This window comes from Notamacropus eugenii, chromosome 2, assembly GCF_028372415.1.
Source record: "Notamacropus eugenii isolate mMacEug1 chromosome 2, mMacEug1.pri_v2, whole genome shotgun sequence".
Lineage (NCBI taxonomy): Eukaryota > Metazoa > Chordata > Mammalia > Diprotodontia > Macropodidae > Notamacropus > Notamacropus eugenii.
Window position 1 is genome coordinate 396,280,889 of NC_092873.1, and position 25,489 is coordinate 396,306,377.

Sequence of the window (25,489 nt, forward strand, 5' to 3'; positions counted from 1 at the left end):
TCTGTACAATTATTTGATATGATATTGTTTATTTTTAAAAGCAACAGAGCATTCAAAAAACAAACATTTACAAAGAACTTTGACAAAGCAAAATCAAGTTTCAACAAGATATATTTTTACATGGGAATTTTGATAACACACTTACCATCTTTAACATTGAAGAAGGATTCCCTGACTTTATATTGTCAGCCAACAATTGAACCATTTTCTGATTTGCCACACCAATCAATTCTCCTGGCTTTGTGGTTTTAATGACTTTTTCAAGAGCTGTGAAAAACAGTGAATGTAAGCTTACAAATCACTGAAGAAAATTACGTGAAAACTTTTACTACTTAAATCCAATTCTAAGTATATTACATTTTTATTAACTTTATCATCCCCCACAATGCTGACTTTCCTTTTATTATGTACTACTTGTCTTAGAAAAAAAAGAGACTGTCACCAGTCATGAACATAACAATTCCCTTTTAAAGCATAGGATGTTTTCTTTTATCATTTTCTTTTGCAATATTTTGCTTATCTTTTTTTTAAGATAACAAAAAAGAGTATCTTACCTTCTTTCCAACCTTTCAGAATCGGATGCAATGAGCAAATTCCTGATTTTGACAAGTAGGTAGCCATTTTCATTTCTTGGGATTTTGAATTGTCATTAGTAACAACCATAAATGGCAGCAAATGTATCACCACTAGATTTAGTAACTGATCATTTCCACTCAGAATCTCTTCTTTAATTAGTATGTCAGCTGCTAATTCAAGTATCTTGTACCTGTTTTTAAAGAACTAGTTAAGGAATATGGTAGAAATCTCTAAACAATTACTAATTATGGGCTAAGACAAAAATCATTATCCATTCCTCCCAGAGAGAGGCATATTTTTTCCTTCCAAGGCTCCAGCAAAAAAACAATTTACTTTATTTCCCAATTAAAATCTGACTCTGACCTCTCAAAGAGCTGAATGAGATAATTAGCAGAGAATCTATTTATTCAAAATGTACATCATTCCGAAAATGTTCTTACATGAGAACAAAAATTTTCAACATTAAAAGAATACCACAACAGTCTATATCAAGGGTTTTTAACCTGAGGTCCATGACCTCGTTTTAAAAATACTTTGATAACTGTACTTCAATACTTTTCCTTGTAAGCCTATGTATTTTACTTTATACACTTTATACTTTATATATGCAGAGTGTGTGTGTGTGTGTGTCTGTGTGTGTGTGCGTGCGTGCGTGCGTGTCCGTGTCCCCCCGGGGTACAGAATGAAAATATCAGATCTCCAATGTCATTCGTCTGACAGTGTTTACAAAACAATCATCTGGAGGAGAACTGAGGTTAGTGACCTGCACAGCCCTTTCTCACTCAAAATAAAGTCCAGTGCAAGCCATGTCATCATTTCTATGATGGCATGGTCTTCTTCAGCAATGAAGGATGAACACACACACAAATACTACAAAGAAAGGTAAATACATACCATGCCCCATCCTGTGAAAGTCCTGCTCTTTGAAAAAGACTTAAAAGACTTGAAACTGTTTCCTCTGAGCTAAACTTCTTTTTGAAAACCTACAGACAAACAAGAAATCACCATTTCAAATGTTTCTTGTCTCTTTGAGTTTTAAAAGAGAAAATATTTACCCAATATCTATCCCTAAGAACCCTGAAGCAACTTATATTTTTTCCACTTCAATATTTCTGAGAATAAAAATAAGATGTGATTTTTCCAAATACTATAGATGACATCAATAGTATTGTGCCTTGAATCACAGAATGCTTTATACTTTTCAAAGTACTTTCAAATCCATCATCTCATTTGAAGTTTTAAGCCCTGTGACAGCTAAATAATGTGAACTACCAAATCAGCCTTCTAAAATAAGCTGTTACTTTACACTGTGAACAAGAAAAACGACACCTATACTTTAGGAGTCACCACCAAAGTGGAGAAGCGCAAGTAATATCCTGATTTTCAAAAAAGGGAAAAGAACAGAGTCTAAAAACCAAAGGCTAGTGATTCTAACTTCAATTCCTGAGAAAATTCTAGAATGAATCATTTAAAAAATGATTGGTGAACCTACAGAAAAGGAAAACAGTGATTACAAAGAGTCTATGGCTTCACCAATAATAAGTCATAAGAGATCAATAATCAACTTTTTTTGGGGGGGACAGAATTACACAACTAGCAGATGAGGAAAGTACTGGGTATAGTTTGCTTAGATTTTAGTAAAGCTTTTATAAAGGAGTTCTTACTATTTGTGTGGAGAAAACGGAAAGATAGGGACCAGAATAGAACACAAGTAAACAGATTCAGAACTGGCTAGACGGCCACATTCCAAAAATAGCTGTTAATGCTTTAGGGTCAGCATGGCAGAAGACCCTCTGTGGAACCCCTGCAGGGTTCCAAGTTTGGTCTTGTGCTGTTTAAAATTTTCATCAATGACTTGGATTAAAGCATTTGGGGTGAGAGTGGGGGATGTTTGCTCATCAAATGTGCAAATGACACAAAGAGCTTGGAGGGATAGCTAACACAGTAGATGACAGTCAAATACACGCAAGGATCTTGCAGGCAAAAGACCTGGGCTGAACAAATTAAGATAAAAATAAAATCTTGTACTTGTGTAGAAAAAGAAAATGAACTTCACAAATACAGATGTGATAGGCATGGTTATAAAGCAGGTGTCTTTTTTTTTTTAAAGTGGGGTTTTAGTGGCCTCCAAGTTCAACAGGGTCAGCAGTACAACGGGGCAGCCTTCCAGAGAATTACCCTCTTCCCTCACTGGACTTTGTCTCAAGTTTTGTGTTCAGCTTCAGGTGTCACAGATTGAGAAGGAGAATGCTAATCTGAAAAGAGGACAAGGGAGGAAGATAAAGATAGTAAAAGGGCTGGGTCCATGTCTTACAAGCATGAGCTGAAGGAACTCTGTTTGTTTGTCCTAAAGACAAGAAGACTTGGGGAACAGGATAGTGTCTTCAAGGATCTCACTTGTTCTGTGCAGAGCACTGGGTGGGAATTGCAAGGAGGCTAATTCAGGCTTGAGGTCTAATGGTTTCCTAACCATTAGAATTGTCCAAAAGAGGAATGGCTTGTCTCAAGAAGTGCTGAGTTCCCCCTTCTTGGAGCTTCTCAAACAGAAGCTGTTTTCTAACTTGGGTATTCCCTATACTTGGTGACATGATAATGGAGAGTTGCTGCAGCATCTCTGATCTCTAAAATATTCTGAAGTCACTTAAACTTTCTGGGCCTCACTATCCTTATCTTTCCATGAGGGGGAAAGGAGTAGGTCTAACGAGCTCTAAGGTCTCCACCTGCTCAAAATCCATGATCCTATGAGAATGATTTACATGAAGAAATTAAGTGCCAGATACAACCCTGACAGAAAATATGGGGAACATGGGATGTGAGAAGAAAAAAAGATACATTAGTGTACAATATTTGCATCTTAATGCCAAGAATATACTTACCTCAAAAGCATTCACGGCTGACTGAACAACATCTAAATTATCATCACCAAGACGCAGTATGATAGCATCTTTTATGAAAGAATCATCAATATTCTCCTGGATAACAGAACACAAAAAGAAAAAGAAAAAATTAATTTCCCCATTATTCCCCATTATTAAAAGATCTCATCAGCCCTTACTGCAAACACAAGGCATCAGGGTAGTGAGAGAACATTTCAATCAGGAGACCCAGGTTCTGGTCCTAATGTGTGACTAATCAGTTATGACCCTGCACAACTCACTAAACATCTCTGGGCCTCATCTGTACAACAAAAGGGGTAAACTACACCTTTCCTTCTATGTCAAAATTCAGTCTTTTCTTATTCTTCATTGAATATTCAATTAAATATTAATAACTTAAGTACATTTTAACCATCAATCAATTTATATAGATTTTAGTGGGGAAACTACATGTCAGAGGAAGGGGGAAAAGCTAGACCACACTAAGATATTAGGCAGGCTATGCTTGCACTTTATGTTCCTGTGTGTAAAAAAACAACTGGGCAGGGCACCCTGGAAGAGTCAGAAAAGACAGAGCCACCTCCAGACTGATTTCCTTTTCTTCCTAAACATCTCAGCTCACTTAACCTTTAATCATCCAATTTATCACTGTATTGAATGATTTTGTTTTTACCAAAGTAAAAATTCACAGATTATAATTAAGAAGGGAAGAAAAATAATGGCTGTCAGAACCTCTACCTCTAGGAAGAACAACATACAGAAGCTTGTCTCTACATCCAAAGCTCCACAGCCACTACAATTACAGATCATCAAGTGTACATAATGTAACTCCAATCTGTTATTCTAGCACATTGTGGCATCATATATAAGAATTACATGCAAACACATAAAAGCAATTTGTCACTCACCATTGATGTTTCCATAATATTTTTCAGATGATTAACTGCCAAAAGTCTCACTGGAGCCAATGGATGGTTCAAGCTAAGTGTGAGGCAAGTATCAGAATCTGCCAAAAACTACAGGACATGTCACAATCATTGAGTGAGTCCACAAAAAAGGTCATCATTATATAATTCAGAAAAAATGTTGAGGGAGATAATTTTTAACATAAATGTTAAATGTCCAACCTATGAGTAACTGCCAACCTAATTTTAAATACCAGAGTCAAAACACACCCCTTTCTGTCTTCCTTATATAGTAGCTCTCCACGTATCAGCTCTTAATAGATCAAGAATTTATACTGACAAGCACTAAGCTAAGCTTAATTTTATATTCGTAATTTTTTTTGCTCCAAAGAAAAGCTACAATGTTAAGAAATGAACAATTTATCATCTAATTACAGAAAACAAACAAATAAAAAACTCCATGGCTATGAGTGGTCCCTGAGTGAAAATTAAACTCATCTGAATGAACTGACAACAAAGATTAGTGAATCCAACTTAATGGCTATTTAAGAGCATTAAAAATTTTTTAACACTGAACAAATTAGGGAGACATGCATGTTATTTGTATTGACTTGGAACTTGCACACGTTAATATCAAGGATATAAGGTTAATGCTTGTAGCACGGAATTACTCTCAAATTAATCAGTTATGATCTAATTTATAGAACTAGTCTCAAAACTAGATTTTTTGCCAGAGATTTTATGAGCACAGGAAAAATGTTGATTAGACATGGATTCTCAGAAAACTTTTGAAAATCCAACATGTCTCTGAAAACGCAAAATATCAAAAACTTGAGAGGCAAATGTACAAGTTGACATTGAATTATTCAGGTTATTTCATCTTTCTTTACCCCTTAACTGAAGAAAAGAGGGGTGGGTAAAAGGACAAAAACAGAAAAGGATGAAAAAAAAAAGCATGGCTCACTAGAAATTTTCATGCATTATGTTCTAGAGAACATTCCTGTCAGAAACTTCCACAAATCAAACACATTCAGTGCATAACTTTTGAATCATGCTAGCATATTTTTGTCAAACCACGCTACACTAATCAAAGCCTTTCCTCATACTGTACTCCAAAACCAAAACATGCTCCTTAGCTGACTGAAAGCCTCACTTTTTACTCAGCAGTTCCTGAAATTTTATTCTTTCCAAGACTTTCCTAAGCAAATTTCCCTTTACCCCTCAGTATCTAATCATGCAATCTTTATAACTGCTCCCTTCCCCTGATCCTCTGTAGTAAATAAGGCTTTACCTGAAACTTTCCTCCACTGGTGGAGAGAGAGATAAATTGATGAAAAAATTCTTGCTTTTGAGGATCTGTAATGTCCTTCAGATGGTCCTCCAATACTAAATCTAATGTCTTAGGGTATCTGTCAGAAACAAAGAGCCACCAATCAAACTACCAGAGAAGTATGTTATAGAGCTAGGAAAAATAATAAAATCCATCTGGAAAAATGGGTCAAGAGTGTCAAAGGAATCAATTTTAAAAATGTGAAGGAAGGCAGCCTTAGTAGTACCAGATTTCAAACTATATTACAAAGTGGTAAACATCAAAACAAATAGAAATAGAATGATGGATCAGTGGAATTGATAAGGTACACAATATATAGTGACAAATGACCACAGGAATCTAGAATTTGATAATTCCAAAGATCCAAGCTTTTGGGGCAATAACTCGCTGACAAAAACTGCTGGGAAAAATGGAAAACAGTTTAGCAGAAACTATGTGTAGACCAGTACCTCACACCATATAGCAAAATAAGGTAAAAACGGACAATTTATACAGAAAGGGTTGAGGAACATGAAAAATGTTACCTGATGGATCTAGGGATAAGTGAAGAGTTTATGATCCAACAAGAGACAGAGATGATAATGACAAGTAAAATGGATAATGTTGATTACATGAAAAAAGTTTCAAGCACAAACAAAATTAAAGCATACAAAATTAGAAGAAAAATAGGAAACTGGAAAAAAACTGGAATTTTACAGCAAATTTCTCTGAGAAAGGCTTCCTTTCTCAAAAACACAGGGAACTGAGCCAAATTTGAAAAAATAAGAGCCATCCACCAATTGACAAATGGTCAAAGGATATGAAGACAGTTTTCATAAAGAAGAAATCAAAGCTATCAAGTCACATGAAAAAATGCTCTAAATCACGACTGATTAGAGAAATGCAAGTTCAAACAACTCTGAAATACCACCACATACTTATCAGACTAACTAAACGTGATAGAAAAGGAAAATGACAAATGCTGGTGGGGATGTGGAAAAACAGAGACGCTAATAAACTGCTGGTGAAGTTGTGAACTGGTCCAATCATTCCAGAAAACATTTTGGAACCAAGCCCAAAGCACAATCAAATTGTGCATACCCTCTTATCCAAGAATACTAGGTTTGTATCTCAAAAACATAAAAAAAAAAAAAAAAAGGAATAAGGACCTATTTGTACAATAATATTTAAAGCAGCTCTTTTTTGTGTAGGCAAAGAATTGAAAATCAAAGGACACCTATCAATTGAGGAATGGATGAACAAATTGTGGTATATGAGTATGACAGAATACTATTATGCTGTAAGTGACAAGGAGGATGATTTCAGAAAAACCTGGTCTTGAAAGTCTTAGGTCCTCTAAACAAGATAATTCCAAAAAACCTATAATGAAAAATACTCTCTACTTCCAGGGAAAGAACTGATAAACACTGAGTACAGATTGAAGCATACTTTTTTTTTCTAATTTCTTTGTTTTTCTTGGGTTTTTTTGTGTATTTTCTTTTACAATATGGCTAATATGGAAATATGTTTTACGTGACTTCATATTTATAATGGATATATTTCCTTCTCAAGGGGTAGGGGAGGGGCAGGAGGGAGAGGAAATTTGGAACTCAAAATTTTTAAAAATGGATGTTAAAATGTTTTACAAGCAATTGGTAAATATTTAACTCAATAAGTAAAAATATCTATTTTAAAAAAAATAAACAAAAAGCCAAAATTAATCCCTACCAGTAAACTACTAAATTAGCTAGGAGAAAAAAAAGGAAATATGATCAAAGAGAATGTTATTCAGGAGAAAATATAAAAGTAAACCTCTATGCTAGGAGTTTATATTTGAAGCTTAGAATATCTGATATGGACTTACTGGCTCCCCACAATACCATTCCCATCCTAGTCCATTTATTTCTCTGGTTGTCAACACTGAGTTACAAAAAACTCTTTTTGTTAAAAATAAAGATTGGCAGATGTCAAAAACATTATCAGCAGGAAGAAGTGCAGTGAGCTCAGGCCTCTGCCCCCAAAGTCTTCCACACATACCTAGAAAACATACCACACTGAATCCTTAGCTGGAAATTTAAGAAAAAGTCATGATCCAGCCTAAGTCAGTACAGAGACATAAAGGATCTTTGGATATCAAGAATAGGATCTGGCTAGCACCAGGAGGCTGTACACGTGGGCAAGAGAACATACCAGACTCCCCATCTGACCTCGCTGCAACAGGAAGTGATGCTGAGGGCCTTAGCACTCAAAACCCTGCTCCAGGTTACAGATTCAGGATGGACTGAGGAAAGGCTCTGAATGCCTAGGTGGCATTGTAGGAGAAGCAGTTGTGGGAGCCTTTGCCAGTGGCAGTGTAGCTCAGAACAAGAGCACAGCAGGATCTAAGTTCCAGCTTCCAGGCCTGTCTAAAGCCAATAGACAAGGAGGCCCTGTGGTCTGTCTCCTAGAACCAGCAGAGCTTCCCAGTTGGCTAAGAGAGGCTGAGTTCAGCAGCATCTACTATTCCTCAGACTCAGGTCAGGAACTTGCACAGGTCAGACCAGGAGGGCAGCAATCAGTCCCTGAATCAGACCACTTTGGGGGCACTGAGCTTGCAAAAGTCTTTAAAGTGAACTGTCCCTGAGACCCTGCAATAACACAACACTCAGCCTTCCCTCCAGAAGAGTGCAGAGCATGCCATAACATCAAGTCTAAAATCAGGAAGTAAGCTAGAAGAATGAATGAAAAAAAGAACCCCATCATCAAAAACTGTTACGGATGGCCAAAACACAAACCTCAAAGAAGAGAATGACTCCAAAATATAGACAAGAAAAATGTCAAAGAAAAACACAGTTTGGGCACAAATTCAACTTGAATTCCTGGAAGAGATTTAGAGTAAAAAAAAAAATATTTAAAATGTTTTTACAAATGAAATGGGAACACTTAGAGGAAAAGAAGTGAGAGCTATTTGGAAAGGAAACTAATAACTTTGGCACAAGAGGTACAAAATCTTGTACAAGCAGCAAACTCTATGAAAATCAGAATGAACTAAAAAGAAGACAAGGGAAGCTAGGTGGCACAGTGGGTACAGCACCAGGCCTGGAATCAGGAAAACCTGAGTTCAAACCTGGCCTCAGGCACTTACTAGCCATGTATCCCTGGAGAAGTCACTTAACCCCATTTGCCTCAGTTTCCTCTTCTGCAAAATGAACTGGAGAAGAAAATGGCAAACCATTCCAGTATCTTTGCCAAAGAAAACCCCAAACAAGGTCATAGTCACAAAGAGTGAAAACGACTGAACACAACAAAAAGAAGACAATTACTCCGTGACACAATGAGAAATATTAAAACAAAGTCAAAAAAACTTAAAAAGAAGATGTAAGGTATCTCACAGAAAAAATAAATGGACTTATAAAACTGATTGAGGAGAAAAAAATCACCAGTCACTGGACTAACTGAATGCCATGATGAAAACTATAAAGACTAGGTATATTACTTCTAGGAAATTAAAAGGAAACTATCCACATCTCTTGGAACTAGAGGAATAGAATGAAAATAGAATACACTGGCCACTTCTTCAAAGAAAAGCCAAAATGAAAACTCCCAGGTATATTAAAAATAAACTCTAGAGCTTATAGGGTTAAGAAAAAAAATACAAGCAGCCAGAAAGAAAGAATTCAAGCACCAAGGAGGCACAGTTAAGATCACACAAAATACAGGAGACACCATTATGATGGAGTGGAGAGCTCTGAATGCCATACGCCAGAAATCAAAGGATGTATACGACTGTAGCCAAGTATAACTTACCCAAGCAAACCTGAGTACAGGGGGAAAAAATGGACCCTTGATGAAGCAGAAAAAATCCTGACAAAAAGACTAGAGCTGTGCAGAAACTTTTTAAGTTCAAACAAAGGAGTTAAGAGAAATGCATTTCATTCAAGAGGGGAAGAGGAGAAGGGGGAATTAGGATTAGTTCTAAATAAAACCAATCTTCAGAACGTACAGAATTATTTATTGCTCTTTTAAAAGTGGCAAAGAACAGGACAGCAAGGTGGCAAAAGCCACATGGCACCACTGGGCTTGGAGTCAGGAAAGACTCATCTCCCTAAATTCAAATGTAGCCTCAGACTCTTACTAGCTGTGTAAGCTGGGCAAGTCACTTAACCCTATTTGTCTCAGTTCCTCATCGTAAAATAAGCTGGAGAAGGACATGGCAAACCACTCCAGTATTTTTGCCAAGAAAATCCCAAATGGGATCACAAAGAGTTAGACACAACTGAAAAATGAACAACAACAACAAAAACAAAAGAATGGGAGTATCTCAGTGAGTGCCCACAAATCTGGGGAATGGTGGAACAAGTTATGGTATATAAATGTGATGAAATATTATTGTGCTGTAAAAAATGATGGAAATAGTTTCAGAGAAACCTGGGGAGACTTGATGCAGTGAAGTAAGCAGAATCAGGAGAACAATTTATACAATAGCAATAACATTGTAAAGACAACTTTTGAAGAACTAGGAAAAACTTTGAAAGTATAATGACCAACCACGATTCCAGAGAACTACCGGGGAACCATACTACCTACTTTCTGATAGAGAGGCAAAAGACTTGGGAGTGCAGAATGAGACATTGTTTAGACATGGCCAATGAGTAAATTTGTTTTGCTGAACTATGTATGTTTGTAATACGAGTATTGTTTTTCTTTCATTCACAATTGGGGGTGAAGAAAATCAGATTTTTTACAGATCAAAAAAATGTTATTAATATTAAAAATAAAATCTATCAGCACTTAATAAGGCTGGAATGGGCATTAGAAATGGAAATACTTTGCAGAAAAACTGGGGAGCTGTCCAAAGTATTTTGTGGGGACATCTTTTCCTAGGTATCCTTAGAACTTCCCCCTACCAAAAAGAGATGGTATTTTGTACTTTAATTTAAGGAAACTGGTTAAATATATGCTTAACTGTTATAATCTATGTCATTTACCTAACAAAAAAGTCAGATGCAGAGAAATAGCTTTAAAGATTTATTTTAATGCAGTTTTAAAATTTTTTCATTTAACAACCTCCTAAGAATCTCTGTAAATCCTACTGTCTGTAATGCTTTCCACTCCCTCCCCTCTTTTGCTCATTCAAGGAAAAAGGGGGCACAGGTAGATGAGGAATAACGAACACAGACTAAAGAGCCCCAGTTTGGGAATCACTGTTACAGTATTCCCTCTACATCACTGACTTAAAGCTCAGTCTTCATGGGTCCCACACAAGCCTTTTATAAATTTGAAGGACTCAGGACTAATGAAAACTAAATTAGTCATGAAATCAATCAATATAACTATTCTATTTTCTTTTTTTAAAAACCACAATTCTTCCTTTTATTGTAGGTATGTACTAGGGTTCAGATGTATTAATAGCCCCAAAATCTGGACTGTGAGATCCTTAAGGGAAGACTGGCTTTTGCCTCTTTTTGTATTCTCTTAGCACGTATAGTTCTGACACATAGTAAGCAGTTAATAAATGCTTACTGACCAAGAATTAAATGGACATCTTCAAAACCAAAAGAGAGAGATCAAATTACATTAAAATGAATGTTTCTCTAAGAAAATCTCATAGAATAGAAATATCTCCAACACTTTCTCCTCCTACTGATTGCCCACTGCATATTGCAAACAATTCAACACAAAATTTCTGAATAAAATATGATTTTTAATTTACAGAATTGCTTAGAACTGGGAAACTCTATTTAATTCATCAAGTATACATAAGGAAAAAGTAACTTACTTGCTTTCCAAAAGCCTGATGAGAGGAAGAAGGTGTTCATTAAGTAGTGATATTTTCTTAGAATCTGTTTCTTTCTGTGAAGTGTATGAAATATATTCTTCAAGAAGAGTGCTAAGAAACAAAACAATCAACAGAACATGGGTCAATATGAGGTTCCTTATTAGATTTGCAAGATCCTTTAACCAGGGAAAAGAAATCCCATTTCTTCCCTATAAGGCTTTCCTTTGTTAACAATTACTGAGTGATATGCAAGTGTACTAAGTTTCATATTAATTTATCCTGAAAACTTCTGACTCCAGAGCCACCAATACAATGAAGCAGTATTACAGAAAACAAGAGGAATCTAATAAGACAAAATAATCGATGTGTTTTCACTGACCAATCTCACAGAAATACAGTATCTGTGAATAATAAAATGGTTTGCATCAAAACAAGCTGGAGAAAAGCAAGGGAACATGGGAAGGATGGAAACCCATCCCTGAATCAACTAAACTACATACAAAATTGAAAAGTGGTGTCTTACCTAGCCAACAAATGGTCTAACTTGTTTTCCAGTAATATGTCTTTAAGTATATCTTCTAAGAGTCTAGCATATATGTGACTGTCCAGTTCCTCAGTGTCTTCTTCTTCTTCTTAGCAAGCAACAACATGGAAATAAAGAGAATGGGGGAAATCTCAATTATTTTTAAACTCATGTCTTACACTTCAACATTTCATCATGAAAGAGAATCTGGCTTCTCAACAACTTTTTCAGCCTAGAAAAAATTCTATCAGATCCAATCATGTTAAAAAAGACCCAAGTAAAGATCTAACAACAACTCTTGTACATGTCATCCAGGAATCAACCAAGCTAAACAGAGACTTGGTACCAGAGAGCTGGGTCACTGGGGAATAAATCTCTTTGGGCCACAGGCACCAAAGGATACCATCTTATCTACTAAGGCATGGAGGAAGGGTGGCAATCTACATCTGTGGAGGGATGAAATTATAGATCTTGGGAAAAACAAAAGCATTCAAAAATACTAATTCTATTCAATTCACTAATAGTGGACAAGTTTTAAAATCAGGATGGTTTTAAAAGATATACTTCACCCTCTCACTGTTATTCAAACAGATATTTTGAATACATTAAGCATGCAGTGATTTATATTTTTCAAAGCACTTTCACATATGAAAAACCTTAGATTTGTTTAGAAATTAAAATACCAGAGTCAGTATTATCTCCATTTTACAGATGAGAAATAAAAGACACAGAGAAATGAATAACTTTTCAGGCTTGTGACAGGAATTCAGGGCTCTCAACTCTCAACCCAATCTAGTAGCACAAAGAATTCTAAAAATCTCTTAAAAATTTGAAAAACTTAATCTAGTAAATGGTTAAAAATACACTTCAATAATTCCCTCCTTCAACCAGGAGTTTTTCATAGTCTTACTAGATGCGTCATTAGCATTAGGCCTAACGTTACCAAATACAGCAGACCTCATTCATCCAAGAGGCTTATCTCTGAAAAGCTGCTTGGAAATCAAACTTTAGTATAGAGTCTTCTTTTCCCATTGACTGATAATATCTGAGATGTTCTACAATAACTTCTGTTTGCTTGTTAGTGTGGTAGCAACTGTAGTTTAACTGTTTCTTCTTAGAGGCTCTCTCTCAAGTATTTAATGAGTTAAAAAAAAAAGCACATTTTAAATAATCACTTCATTTTAAAAATTTTATAAAGTTTCAATTAACACACCTTAAGAAACATTCTCTCAAGTAAGTTTAGTGGGAAATTGAACATCCAGATGTTAAAGGACATTTGAAAAACTCATGTCTCTCACTATTAGAAAAGAATAAACAAGTTTAAGACACCATCACTTGGCATAATATAAAATCACATACCTGTAATATGATGAATGATGGTGACAACAAGATGGGGAAGCATGTAATGCAAAAGAGGACTAATATCATACGCCACAGAAATTTCATGTAGTAAGGAAACTAGGTCAGGAACTTTACATAGATGAGAAAACAGCCTATAAAGAATCAAGTCCATATTATTTGCCTCTGGTAGTCAATAAAGGGCAATTATAAGTTTAAAAGCATGTATCATTTAACTCAAAACAAATTTATTTAGCTGTTCCAGTAACAAAGAATGTGTTTTTTTAATATCCTATACTTACTTTTTTCCAAGGTCCTCTACTTTCTGTCTCTGCAAGAGCACAATCAAGCAACCTAACCCATCCTTGATCAAAGAGGGAATTCTGGTCAAGGTTTTAGCAATCTGTGATGCCAAGGAATGAACAAACGTATGCTCCATTGTCACTTTCACTGAGACTTGACAGATTATCATGTAGGTTGCAGCTCTATAATCAGGTAAAGATGACTTCAGTCCCTAAAATTTTTTTTAAAAGATTAGAGAAAATTATAAACTATACTTCACTTTATAGATACATTATTATCCTGGGACAGAATTTTAGTTTCTATTTATACATGTCCCAAAAGTCTTAGTGCAGCTTAAAACTACTTAAAGCTTACAACTGCACTAGGACTGTTAGAACACTGGGTAACAGAGCCATAGTGCATCACATAAAGTACAGGTCTGCTTTCTTTCAGAAGAGGGGTAGGTCCTTGCTGACCTTGGGGAGGTGGAAGGAAGGGAATGCCAGGAATTAAGGAATGATATAAGGCCCATGCCAACAGAAGATAAGCTTCCTGAGGGTAAGACTTTTTTTGTCTTTGTATTCATGATGTCAAGCACAATATTTGGCACAGAGAAGGCACTTAATAAATAAATGCCTGCTTAATACATTCTTAACACATACATTCCAAAGAGCTTACAAATTCCTCTTTTAAAATACAACCCACCAAAAAAAAGGGCAGGGGGGTCAGCTAGGTGGCACAGTGGATAGAGTACTAGCTCTGGAGTCAGAAGACCTGAGTTCAAATGTGGCCTCAGACACTTGACACTTACTAGCTGTGTGACCCTAGGCAAGTCACTTAACCCTGACTGACTTGCAAAAAACAAATAAAATAAAATACAAGTCACTGATGATTTCTATCCCCTCCCTCTAAACATAGTTAACTTATTTTTGTCAGGTTTCTTTCCTCCTATTAATCTAAGACCCCTGAAGACTGGGAGCTTTATTTAAGGAGAAATTTTCAGACAAGATAAATGCTACTAATCTGACTACTAACAGAGGGAAACATAAGGATGCTAAGACCTGTGGAAGTAGGTAGAAGAGGTACTGGCATTAATATGGGAAGGAAATGCAGAAAGAGAAATGCAAATTAGACTGTACTAATCTATTTTTTTTCTGGTCCAGTGCTTCAAATGATGAAAATAGTAGCCAGATAATTTGTCCTTAGAGATTTTCCAATAATAAGTTACCAAGATGGCAGCTTTGGAGACAGGAATAAATATTTTGTATAGAAATTATTACTTAAACAATCATATTCTGACATGATTTAAATAACATATAAAATTTGTGTCAAACATCAAGTTCTTCTAAAAGAGCTCAAAATAATCCATTTCACATATAAAGAGAACAAACCTTCTGAATATAGGGGAAAAGCTTAGCAACTAAAGCGTCTGATATATCATTAGCAGACGCTAGAGCTGACACAATTGTGGAAGCATAAAACGTCAATAGGACTCTCAACTGAGCTGAACTTTCAGGATACTCGGAAAAAACCTACAAAGGAAAAATCAGAAAGAATTAGACTAGGAAGACAATAACTAGACACAAGTATAAAAATCAAATTATTTTCTTCAGAATTCTAAATACTTTTTTTTTGCATCGTCTTATTTTAATGCAACATAATTGATTCCGGATAATATATTCACAGGATGCCCACTAAATTGGAAGACTGTGGTAATGATCTACCTGGCATAATAAAAACCCAATACCAGCAGTAGTCTGTCATTGTAACACTACAGCTACATATTTTAAAGCCAAGTTACATCATACTAATCATGTTTTGTTCTATTAACAGGGTTTTCTTCTATGCAGTTGTTTCAGGGGATATTTACTATACTTGAGTCTAAGATAATAATACAGGCTATAGTATCCCCTCAATATAAGAAAAGTTGTTTTTTGACACTTCAGTTGGAAAATAGTAAGTGACAGGGTCAGCAAAGGCAACACCAGTTTTGGGGAGGTGTTGCAGTAGGTAAATTTTTTGTAGATTACCATTTCCAAATGCAAGCCTTATGGTACTAAAACAGGACTACATGAGAATCTAGAGGATTGGAAGGCTCTGGAAATTCAAAGACACACAGACATACACGCTAGAACCACAACTGGGGGAGTAAATACGTTTTCCATGTAACATAATAGAATTGATGACCTCTCAGGGGACCAAGTTCTCTTACTAATTAATACGAGAAATGGGAGCACTCAGTCATCTCTAATATTTTTACTTTTTCTTCTGTAAAATCAGAAGACTAGATGAACAAATACTACTATTAATAGGCTAATGACTGTGACACTGATTCATCATTTATATTTCAAGATGTTTATACATATATATACACACATGTATAAATATTGCTAAATCTGCCTTTTTGGTAACCGTAATTCAACTCACACTAAAATAATCTAACAATTTACTTTTAAAGAAAAGCATTTTTATATCATGTGAATACATTATCAAAGCTCTCACTTACTGACACAGACTTCACAGCAAAAGAAATTGTTTTATGTAATGATCTAAAGAAAGGTATCCCCATTACATAAGGGTGGACATTCCCTTAGTGGCCAGTCTTCATCCTGTCACCACCAGCCTGACATCATCAGGTCCCTACTTGAATGGAAGCTTGCAGAGCTTTTCCTGTCAGACCTTGTGTTCTACTGGCAAAATTTTGAGAAACAAGAGGGTCATCTTCAAATCCTTGATGAAGCACCAGAACAGGACTTTAATGGACATTATACATACAGAATGAAAAAATATATACTAACCTTTACAGATTTGGTTACTAGACTGCATATAAAATCCATGAAACCAAGGTCTTTGTAGCAATGGGTAACCAAAGTTCCTTTGGCTAAATGAACCCCAGACATCTGTTGGAAGAAACAGTCATAATAAATTTAGAAGGCTCTAGGACCAATGTACCATAAACAAATCTAATCAGCTAAACAAATACTGAGTCCATATAGTGCTCTGCACTAGATTAGATACTATCGATAAAAAAAAGAACCTGCTTTCAGAGATTCTAAATCTAATTAGGAAGCATACCATGAAACAATAATATAAAATTAAATGCTAATGTAAAATTGTGAGGAGATCATTTAGAGATAGAGAAATTAGTAAAGGCTTAGGGAAGAGGTAGGACTCAAAGGATGGGTAGGATTTGGATAGGCAAAGAATTCTGAAAAGAGGAAACAACATAAAAGAAAACATGAAGATGAGCATGTACAATGTGTCTGTGATACAGGGAGGAAACTTTTTGCTACAATGGGGTACACACATTGTGAAGAGGAAATAAGATTGGACATATAAGACGGTAGGAGGCAGAGTTTAGATTTGATGTACCATGAAATAGGAAGGTAGTATTAAGACAAGGAGATGGGGAGAGGCAAGTGATAAGGAATGCAGCCAAAACAACTCTGTAGTTTGAAGAGCAGCAATTCTGAGAGAAGAAATAGGCTAGAGATCTGTCCTCCCTTCTCTCCTCAAATGCTATTTCCATCACCCCTGTCTTACTGCCTCGGATTGACCTCAATGTCCACTCCAAAACTCTGAAGGCAAGGTAAGAAGCCATGAAGAGGCATATGTAAATTGCAGACTGTCTCTTGACACTTGCTCCATTTTTTTCCACCTATTTTTAATCTTAGTTTCTCCTAGTCTTAGAAGTTAGTTCTGTTTCTATCTACTTTGATAATTTAGTGCTCTAAAAAGTCATACAACCAATCTTTAAAATTTTGGCCTACCATAATCACTGCAAACTGAGAAGCATTAAACATTTACTTTTGCATACAGCTTGCCCTTTCAAGGCTATGTAATAGGAACTCATCATTAAATTGCCTATTCTAACTTTTGAGTAAGTTTTTAGCTAAAAATTGAGGCAATATGCAAAATTTCCTCACATTCTGTGCCATTTCTGTTCCTCCTCAAAAATTCTTTTTATATGGAATGAACTTAAATTTTTTCCCAACTGGATTATTTTCCTTTCATTGGTACTTACGATAAATAATGGAGTCCACAAATTTTAAATACAAATCAAATGAACTAAATATTATTTTTCAAATAAATTTTCCCTTTAGCAAGATTTTTAATGATGGCAACTATAAATAGATGAACATTTCCTGACAAGTATAATTTAATAGTCATACCTTAACAGGTTCTAACCAATTCCACTTATGTGTTGGATTACGAATTTTTAGTAGCTGTATAACACGAACAAATATTTTTGTCTCATGATATGGAAGAACACAACCAATGAGGCTATCTTGATTGTAAAGATGGATATGAAATCTAGGAAGAAGGCAAACAGTTAAACTTAATTTAAAATACTACGTTCTCTAAACTTAAGTCTAGTTCTCAAATCTAGAAAAATTTATCATACACTAGGGCAAGTTATAAGACATATCACTTGATATTTAAGTTTTGTCAACAGGCAACCACAATGTAACCAAACGTGAAAACCAGGTTTATCACAAGAGAAATAACAAACGTGCATGTAGAACCCCATGAATTCCCAGTCCTTGCAGAAATTTGCATAGCTATGAAGGTATAACAAAAGAATGAGAAAACAGTAAGGGGGGGTGGCATGGGAGGGAAAAGGTGCAGTAAAGGGGGGGGGGGAAGGAAGGACTATTTTTTTCCCTTGGGAATGGCTAAACTATGAAGATAGGAGGGTCCACTTATCTGCAGAGGACCCCAGAGGCACAAGCATTTTCACAGTTTGGAGACTGCTTGGTGCCTGTCCTGCCTCCCAAGGACACACAGAGAATCCATCTTGGGGTACAAACAACAAATTATGTTAGCTGGGGACAGAGGGGCTTTATCCTTGACACATTCTGAGCCCCCTGCATGCTCTGGGTCCAATGTTTCTGAAAAATACAGCAACTCAAAAAGCCAAGTTCAGGGGAACTCTTAACAGTCCTTAACTTTATTTTGAAATACAATAGTTGGATATTACAGCACTTATTCAATCTGGGTCTGCTGGGGGACCCGTAAGTAAGTCATTTGATCTCTCTGGGCTTCAAATTTATCTTCTATAAACAACACTGAACTGAATTATCTTCAAAGTTTCCCATATCTCCAATGATCTAAGACAATTCCAAAGGATTCATGATGAAAAAATGCAATTCATCTCTGGAGAGAGAACTGATGAACTCTTGAGCACAAACCTTCTCACTTTGTTATTTCTTATTACAATATGGCTATATGGAAATATGTTTTGCATGATTTCACATTTATAACTGAAATTGTATTGCTTACCTTCTCAGTGGGGAGAGGAGGGAAAGGAGGTAGAGAATTTGCAACTCAAGATTTAAAAAGACAAGAATGTTTAAAATAAATAATAATTTTTAAAAAGAAGATAAAGGATTTCACTGGCTGAATTGTGCAGTATGCTAAGCTTGGAGAGTGGCTTGCTGAAGATGAGCAGAGGTGGGCAAGGGCAAGATAAGACCAAGGGAAAGCTGGCAGTCTAGTCTGACTGAAATGGATGTGAAAACTCTTTGGAGCCATAATTTGCAAAATGAATATGAACTTGTCATTATTCATTTCACAATCACAAAAAAGGTTCCTATATTTCTAAAATTTTATGCTTTAAAGGAAGTAATTTCCACATCCATGGCAGACATTTAAATATACTTAGTATTTGTATTACACTATATAGCACATACAGGCAATCCCCAGCTGATGTCATCATTCAATGGAGGGGGGGTGGTGGTGATGGTCAAATGACATTACATAATTAATAATTATGGAATTAGTTCCATTGGAACAATGTCATCAAGAAACAGACAAAAAATATTACAGTAAAGTTTTCAGATCTTACAGTGGAATTGGATTACATCTAATGTATTGACATTAATATGAAAGACCCTGGTTAAGACACTGTTCTTCAAGGTCTCTGTGCGTACACACACACACATGATTTTTTAAAATGTGAATTAAATGTTAAGAATAGACCTATAATTCTAACAGTAAGTTGTTAGGCTCTATCCATTATACCAGGTCAATTTAATACTGTAATGAATGACAATGAATTAAAAAAGTAAATTGTTGTCTAAAACACAATTAGGAATATACTTGTTAAAATTGGTCTATTCACCCTAAGAAAAGGGTAGATTTGTTTTCCTTTATAAGAAAAGGAGCACTATTAGAAGTTTACTTCTAAGTCCTATAACTTTATAACCACATATAAAGGAAAACTTGAGAACAAGCTTTAAACCTCATATAAAAACTGACTTGTTTTGGAAAAAGAGAAATCATCTGACTTTTTTCTTTCAATACTGCAACATCAAAGAGTTTTTGAGCTAGAAAGAACTTTAAAAATTGTCTAGACTAGACTTTCTTAATATGGGATCCACTAATACTATATTTTAAAAATATTTTGATAACTGTATTTCAACAGAATTGATTTCTTTTTTAATTCCATGTATTTAAAACGATTATTCAGAGGAGCTCATAACTTTTACTAGAGTGCCAAATGGCTACAACGTAAAAAACATTTAAGATCTTCAGGTCTAGACCGATCCCCTCGCTTTATAAATGGGGACACACAGGCCAAAGAAGGGAAGTGATTTATATGAGGATCTTCTACCTACACATCAGGTGGCTGAAAGGATTTCTGAAAATGTACCAACGACATAAACTAGTGGTCCAAATAATCCTACTAGACTACTGACATTTATCACTAACCAATTATAGTATCTGAGATCAGCAGACAAAAAAGGGAAAAGGAATAATACATATGGTTGGATGTATGTGGTTGGTAATATGTGTCCTTGATTCTTCCCTAACAATTCAAGAAACCGGGGCAGTTCAACACAGAAAAAGATGTTTGTATATATCTTGTCCTAGGTGTACTGGTACAGTCTCAAAAGTAAGGTCAAGCGGCCTCATTTAAATAAAGACATTTTAACTCATTTAATACACATTCCTAGTACCTATTTTTGTAAGTACAAAAAGAAAAAAAAAGTCATTTTAATGTTGGAATAGGATGCTTGCCCAGGATACAGGTACTGCAATATAACAGAAAAAAAAAATCTACTAACACTTAATTTTTTTAACCTTTAAACTAACTACACAAATGAGTACTTTGAACCATTTTGGTAATTTTAAAAAATGCTTCAAATTTTAAGTCTACTAGCATGGATACAATTTAAATGACTACCTGTGAATCAACCACTCCAGGCACTTCTGTGCTGGCTTCAGCATGAAATAAGGAGACAAGTGTATGAGAAATAATGAAATATTTTCATCCAGCTGTTTGTTTACTGCCTTAGTCTGAACACTCCTCTCCAAGCTTTTTGCCAACTGGCTGAACAATGCAGACTCAAACTTCTGAAATGAAGGATCAATTCCAATAAGCTCTTCAAGGCCAGTACATCCTACAAAAAAAAGTGGAGAGTAATTTTGTATAAAAATTAAGACAACACATCTTATTGCCAAGACCTAGATATATTATAATGAAGTGTCATTCCTATTTGTTCTTAATTCAAATATATAACAAAGTTTAAAAAGACATGCATTTACTATTTAAAATGCTCCAATTAAACTGATATTCAGAGGTATGGGCAATGCTACATTTATGAATTCTTTCCCAATTCTGATCCTACCAGCAATTTTCTGTGTGATTTAAAAAGCATTTGCCTAAACTTTTAAATGAAGAAAATATTTATCAACCATTAAGGTGCAACAAACATTTGGAATCCTTAAAATAAGTCACTGCACAAATAAAGAGCACTGATTTGAGTGAGAGGATCTGAATTCAAAGGCAAGTAGCATTACCTCTTTGGGCCTCAATTTCCTTTTCTGTAAAATGAGTGGGTAAGATTAGATGATGTCTAAGTTCTCTTCCAGCTCTAAATACTAAAAATTATTAATGTAAACTATAGCATTTACTCTATGAGTTCTTGTTAAAGTTAAATATTAAAGGCTACAAACTAATTTACATGGAATTTATCTCCACCTAAAACATTAAGACACAAATACATTTCTGATCCAACAATTTATCTTATTCTCCTTTTCAGTTCAATCAGGTTTGGCTAATCTTATTACTATATGCCATTCTCACACTTACTCCATGAAAACTTTTCTTAGTTCAAAATAACTTTGAAAGAATCTTCTAGATGGAAGGAACCTCGTCAGAGGTCCAACTTATTCCTGAACAGAAATCTCTTGTACAACATCTCCACAAGTGGTTTCCATCCTTTGACAGAAGAACTTTCCCTCCCCCTGGCCAAATCCCATGACAGAGGACCCACTACCTTCTGAAGCAGGTCATCCTGCTTTTGAACAGCTTTAATTGTTAGGAAGCTTCAGCTTAAATGGAGTCAAATCCGCTTATACTGAACATTCATCTATTGCTACTACTACTGTTCTCTGGGGTCAAACAAAACAAATCTAAACCCTCTTCCACACAACAGCCCTTCAAGTACGTGAAGACAGCCACACTTTCCCTCCAAAACATATATTTTTTAAAATTTATATTTAAATATAACAAGTTTTGGTTCTCACTCTCTAATTCAGATGTCACATAAGACAACTCCTCAAAGTAGCAGAAGAGAATGTTAAGTGTGCCAGAGAAAAGAAAGGCTTGCAAACTAGGTATCAATGCAGAAAATAAACACTGAAAATGTTTTTTCTAAATGTGATATGCTTACCTATAGCAAAGATGGTATCTCTGTCAATGCTGGCTGCTTCTTTACAATCAAACAGCAAGGATGCAACCTCATGCCTAGCCAAGAGACTAGGATCATTTTGAGGCAGAGCAAGACGTTGCAGTTGCTGCGATAAAGATGTCATCTTTTACCACCTTAAAAAAACAACAACAGCAACGTTCACGACCAACCCTGGGAACTTACACAGCAGATATGCAGACCCTAAGCAAAGACCACTTCTGCGTCAGCATTCTGGGTGAAACATCAGACCATTCAACCAATCTACAAGTCTTTATTAAGCACCTACCTTGTACCAGACGCTGTTTTAAGGGCTGAAGACACACACAGAGGCAACACTGACCTTAGAGCTCACGTTTCTAATACGGGAGATGACGTGTGTATATGGATATGCACAACACACACACACACACACACACACACACACACACACACACACACACACACACACACACACACACACACACTCTCTCTCTCTCTCTCTCTCTCTCTCTCCCTCCCTCTCCCTCTCCCTCCCTTCCATCTGGAGGGAAGAGGCCCTGGAAGCTGGGGAGTTCAGAAAGGTCTCATGTAGAGACCATAAGTAAGACTCCAAAGGAAAGAGGTGAGAAGAGTGCACTTCTCCACAGGCACACTTGTGCAACACAGGGATGGGAAATGAGGAGTCAGGGGTGGGTAACGAGGTTAGCTCGGCCAGACTGAGGAGTGTGCGAAGGGTGGCGAGGTGTAACGAGCCTGGAAAGTCCGAAGAGGCCAGGACGCTAAAAGGATTTCAATGCCAAACGGAATGAGTTTTTATTTTATTCTCAAGTCTCGTCTTTCTATTTTATTGTAAGAGCTACTGAATTATATCGCCAGCACCGAGGCGGCCCGGTCGGGCTTAAAGTGTCGGAACGATCAGATCCCTCCCCCCCTCTACCCACCCGCCCCGGGCTGTGCTCTCGGCAACACCCGGGCTGGGGCTGCGGCTGTCTCCGACCCCAGCTCCCCACGCCGAGATCCCTGGAACCCCAGCTCCCCGCTGCCCTTCCGCCGCGAAGTGGCGCCGGCACCGGAGTGTCCGGAACTACGCGCACCCGCTCCTTACCTGGTCCCGCGGATCTCCCTCACCGGCCTTCCGAATGGCTACGAGTGGAACGCCGGTCTTCAGCGAGGATCCTCCACATGGGAACCGTAAGCCGGAACTTTGCCCCGGAAGCGAAAGGTGGTGCGCAAGCGCACGTCTGGATTCGCTCTCGCGAGAGAACCCGCCGGCGTGGCGAATGACGGGTTCTTTGCGGAGTCGCCCCACCCCCTGAGCCCTCCGAAGGAGGAGCTAGAAGTCCGCGTGACCCACGGTTCCCGCCCTTTCCTCCACCCCGAAGTTTGATAACCGTCAGGTTGTAGTGGCTTCGGAATTGAATTAATCTAACTCTAACCTCGCTCCTCTGTTTTACCTGAAGGTACTTAACGTTCTCAAGGTAGAGGCAACCTGAAAACACTAGCAGCGTGACCCTGGGCAAGTAACTTAGTCCTGTTGGCCTCAGTGTCCTCCTCTGTGCAATGACCCGGAGAAGGAAGTGGCAAACCTGGAGTGTGTCTGCGGAGAAGAGCCCAGACGAGGCCCTGTGGGGTCCGACACGGTGGAACGACAACGAGAGCGGCCATGGAAACAACGCTGGGCGCACCGATAGATACGTGTACATCCGAGGTGAACTGCAGGTGTTCCCAAAGGAAAGCCCCAGCATTGACCGGGACAGGGCCGGCCCAGGGGAGCTCCAGAAAGGAGGATTGGAAGGAAGCCTGGGGAGTCCGAGGCAAAGGCGCGAAGGGAGGAGGTGCAGAGGTGGAAAACCAAAGAGGCCCTTTTTCTTCTCTCCGGGCGCCCGGAGGTGAGGGCGGTGTAAGAAGCCCGGAGAGATAAGGAGCCGAGCTGCGGAAGGAAGACCTATGGAGCCACTAGGCTTGATGGACGGGATCAGACCTACCCGGGAGGAATGTGCCTCTGGCAGTGGAGTGGGGAGTGGATTGGAGGGAGACGTGTTATAACAGTCCAGGTGGAAGGGTGGTCTGAGGTCTGAGGAAAGGAGGGGCCTATGTGAGAGGTATTGTGGAGGCTGAATGGAAGGTAAGACTTTGGCAACTGAATGGATGTGGGAAGTATTGAAGAGTCAAGGATGAGCCTGGGTAACAGAGAGGATGGTGGCACGCCTGAGAATGATGGGAAAATTAGGAAGAGGGGAGGGTTTGGTAGGAAAGGTAATGAGATTAATTTTGGACATATTGAATTTCAGATGTTTATAAGACATTCATTTTGAAATGTCCACTAAGTGGTTGGAGATGAGAAAGGAGAAATCTTTGTATGCTCTGTATCTAGCACAATGTCTCGCTCGTAGAAGGTGTTTAATTGATTTATATATATATATATATATATATATTATATATAATAATAATAATATATGTTATTAGTATATTAATTATTATGTTACATACCAAATTATTTAATTGATTTATTGAAGAGCTTATAGGATCTTGAGCCTCAATTTGGAATTGTTGGTTGTATCTCCCTATGGAAGGCATTGACCTTCCTCTTGATTTCACTTATGGAGACTGTCTTTAAAAATGAATTGGTTGATTCTGGAGAGCAATTTGGAACTATGCCCAAAGGGCTACAAAAATGTGCATACCCTTTGACCCAGCAATATCGCTACTAGGACTATATCCCCAAGAGATCATAAAAATGGGAAAGGGTCCCACATGTACAAAAATATTTATAGCAGCACTCTATGTAGTTGCCAAAAACTGGAAGTCAAGGGGATGTCCATCAATTGGGGAATGGCTGAATAAATTATGGTATATGAATGTAATGGAGTACTATTGTGCCACAAGAAATGATGAACAAGAAGACTTCAGAGAGGCCTGGAAGGACTTATATGACCTGATGCTGAGTGAAAGGAGCAGAACCAGGAGAACTTTATGCACAGCAACGACCACAGTGTGTGAGAGTTTTTTTCTGGTAGACCTAGCTTTTTGTAATAACACAAGAACTTCTTACAAAAAAAAAAAATCCCAATGGTGGTTCTCAAGGCAAAATGCCTGCCACACTCAGAGAGAGAAATATGGAAGTCACTCACATAATGTAACAGATCATGTTTGTGTATGTGTATGTGTTTGTGTATCATGTTCTGATTTGTTATACGATTTCTTTCATTTGTCTTAGTCTGACTACATAGCATGACTATAGTGA

The 25,489-nt window shown here is 37.1% G+C and overlaps 1 protein-coding gene across 3 annotated transcripts in view; it reads right to left on the bottom strand.

The window, feature by feature from the left end:
• Positions 1-23,467, bottom strand: part of HEATR1 (HEAT repeat containing 1) — a 56,874-nt gene extending 33,407 nt beyond the window's left edge. For 2 of the 3 annotated variants that reach the window (XM_072647553.1, XM_072647555.1), the window contains exons 1-16: positions 23,351-23,467; positions 22,249-22,400; positions 20,757-20,973; positions 17,740-17,881; positions 16,366-16,467; positions 14,959-15,099; positions 13,588-13,799; positions 13,307-13,440; positions 11,948-12,056; positions 11,425-11,535; positions 5,649-5,766; positions 4,361-4,468; positions 3,453-3,548; positions 1,471-1,559; positions 555-766; positions 146-267 (exon numbers count right to left, since the gene is read on the bottom strand). In XM_072647553.1, the coding sequence (XP_072503654.1) occupies positions 146-267; positions 555-766; positions 1,471-1,559; positions 3,453-3,548; positions 4,361-4,468; positions 5,649-5,766; positions 11,425-11,535; positions 11,948-12,056; positions 13,307-13,440; positions 13,588-13,799; positions 14,959-15,099; positions 16,366-16,467; positions 17,740-17,881; positions 20,757-20,973; positions 22,249-22,390 (2,055 nt within the window). In that variant the 5' untranslated portion in view covers positions 22,391-22,400; positions 23,351-23,467. The remainder of the gene's footprint in view (positions 1-145; positions 268-554; positions 767-1,470; positions 1,560-3,452; positions 3,549-4,360; positions 4,469-5,648; positions 5,767-11,424; positions 11,536-11,947; positions 12,057-13,306; positions 13,441-13,587; positions 13,800-14,958; positions 15,100-16,365; positions 16,468-17,739; positions 17,882-20,756; positions 20,974-22,248; positions 22,401-23,350) is intronic. The other variant, XM_072647554.1, reaches the window with a different exon arrangement.
• Positions 23,468-25,489: the final 2,022 nt, after the last annotated feature.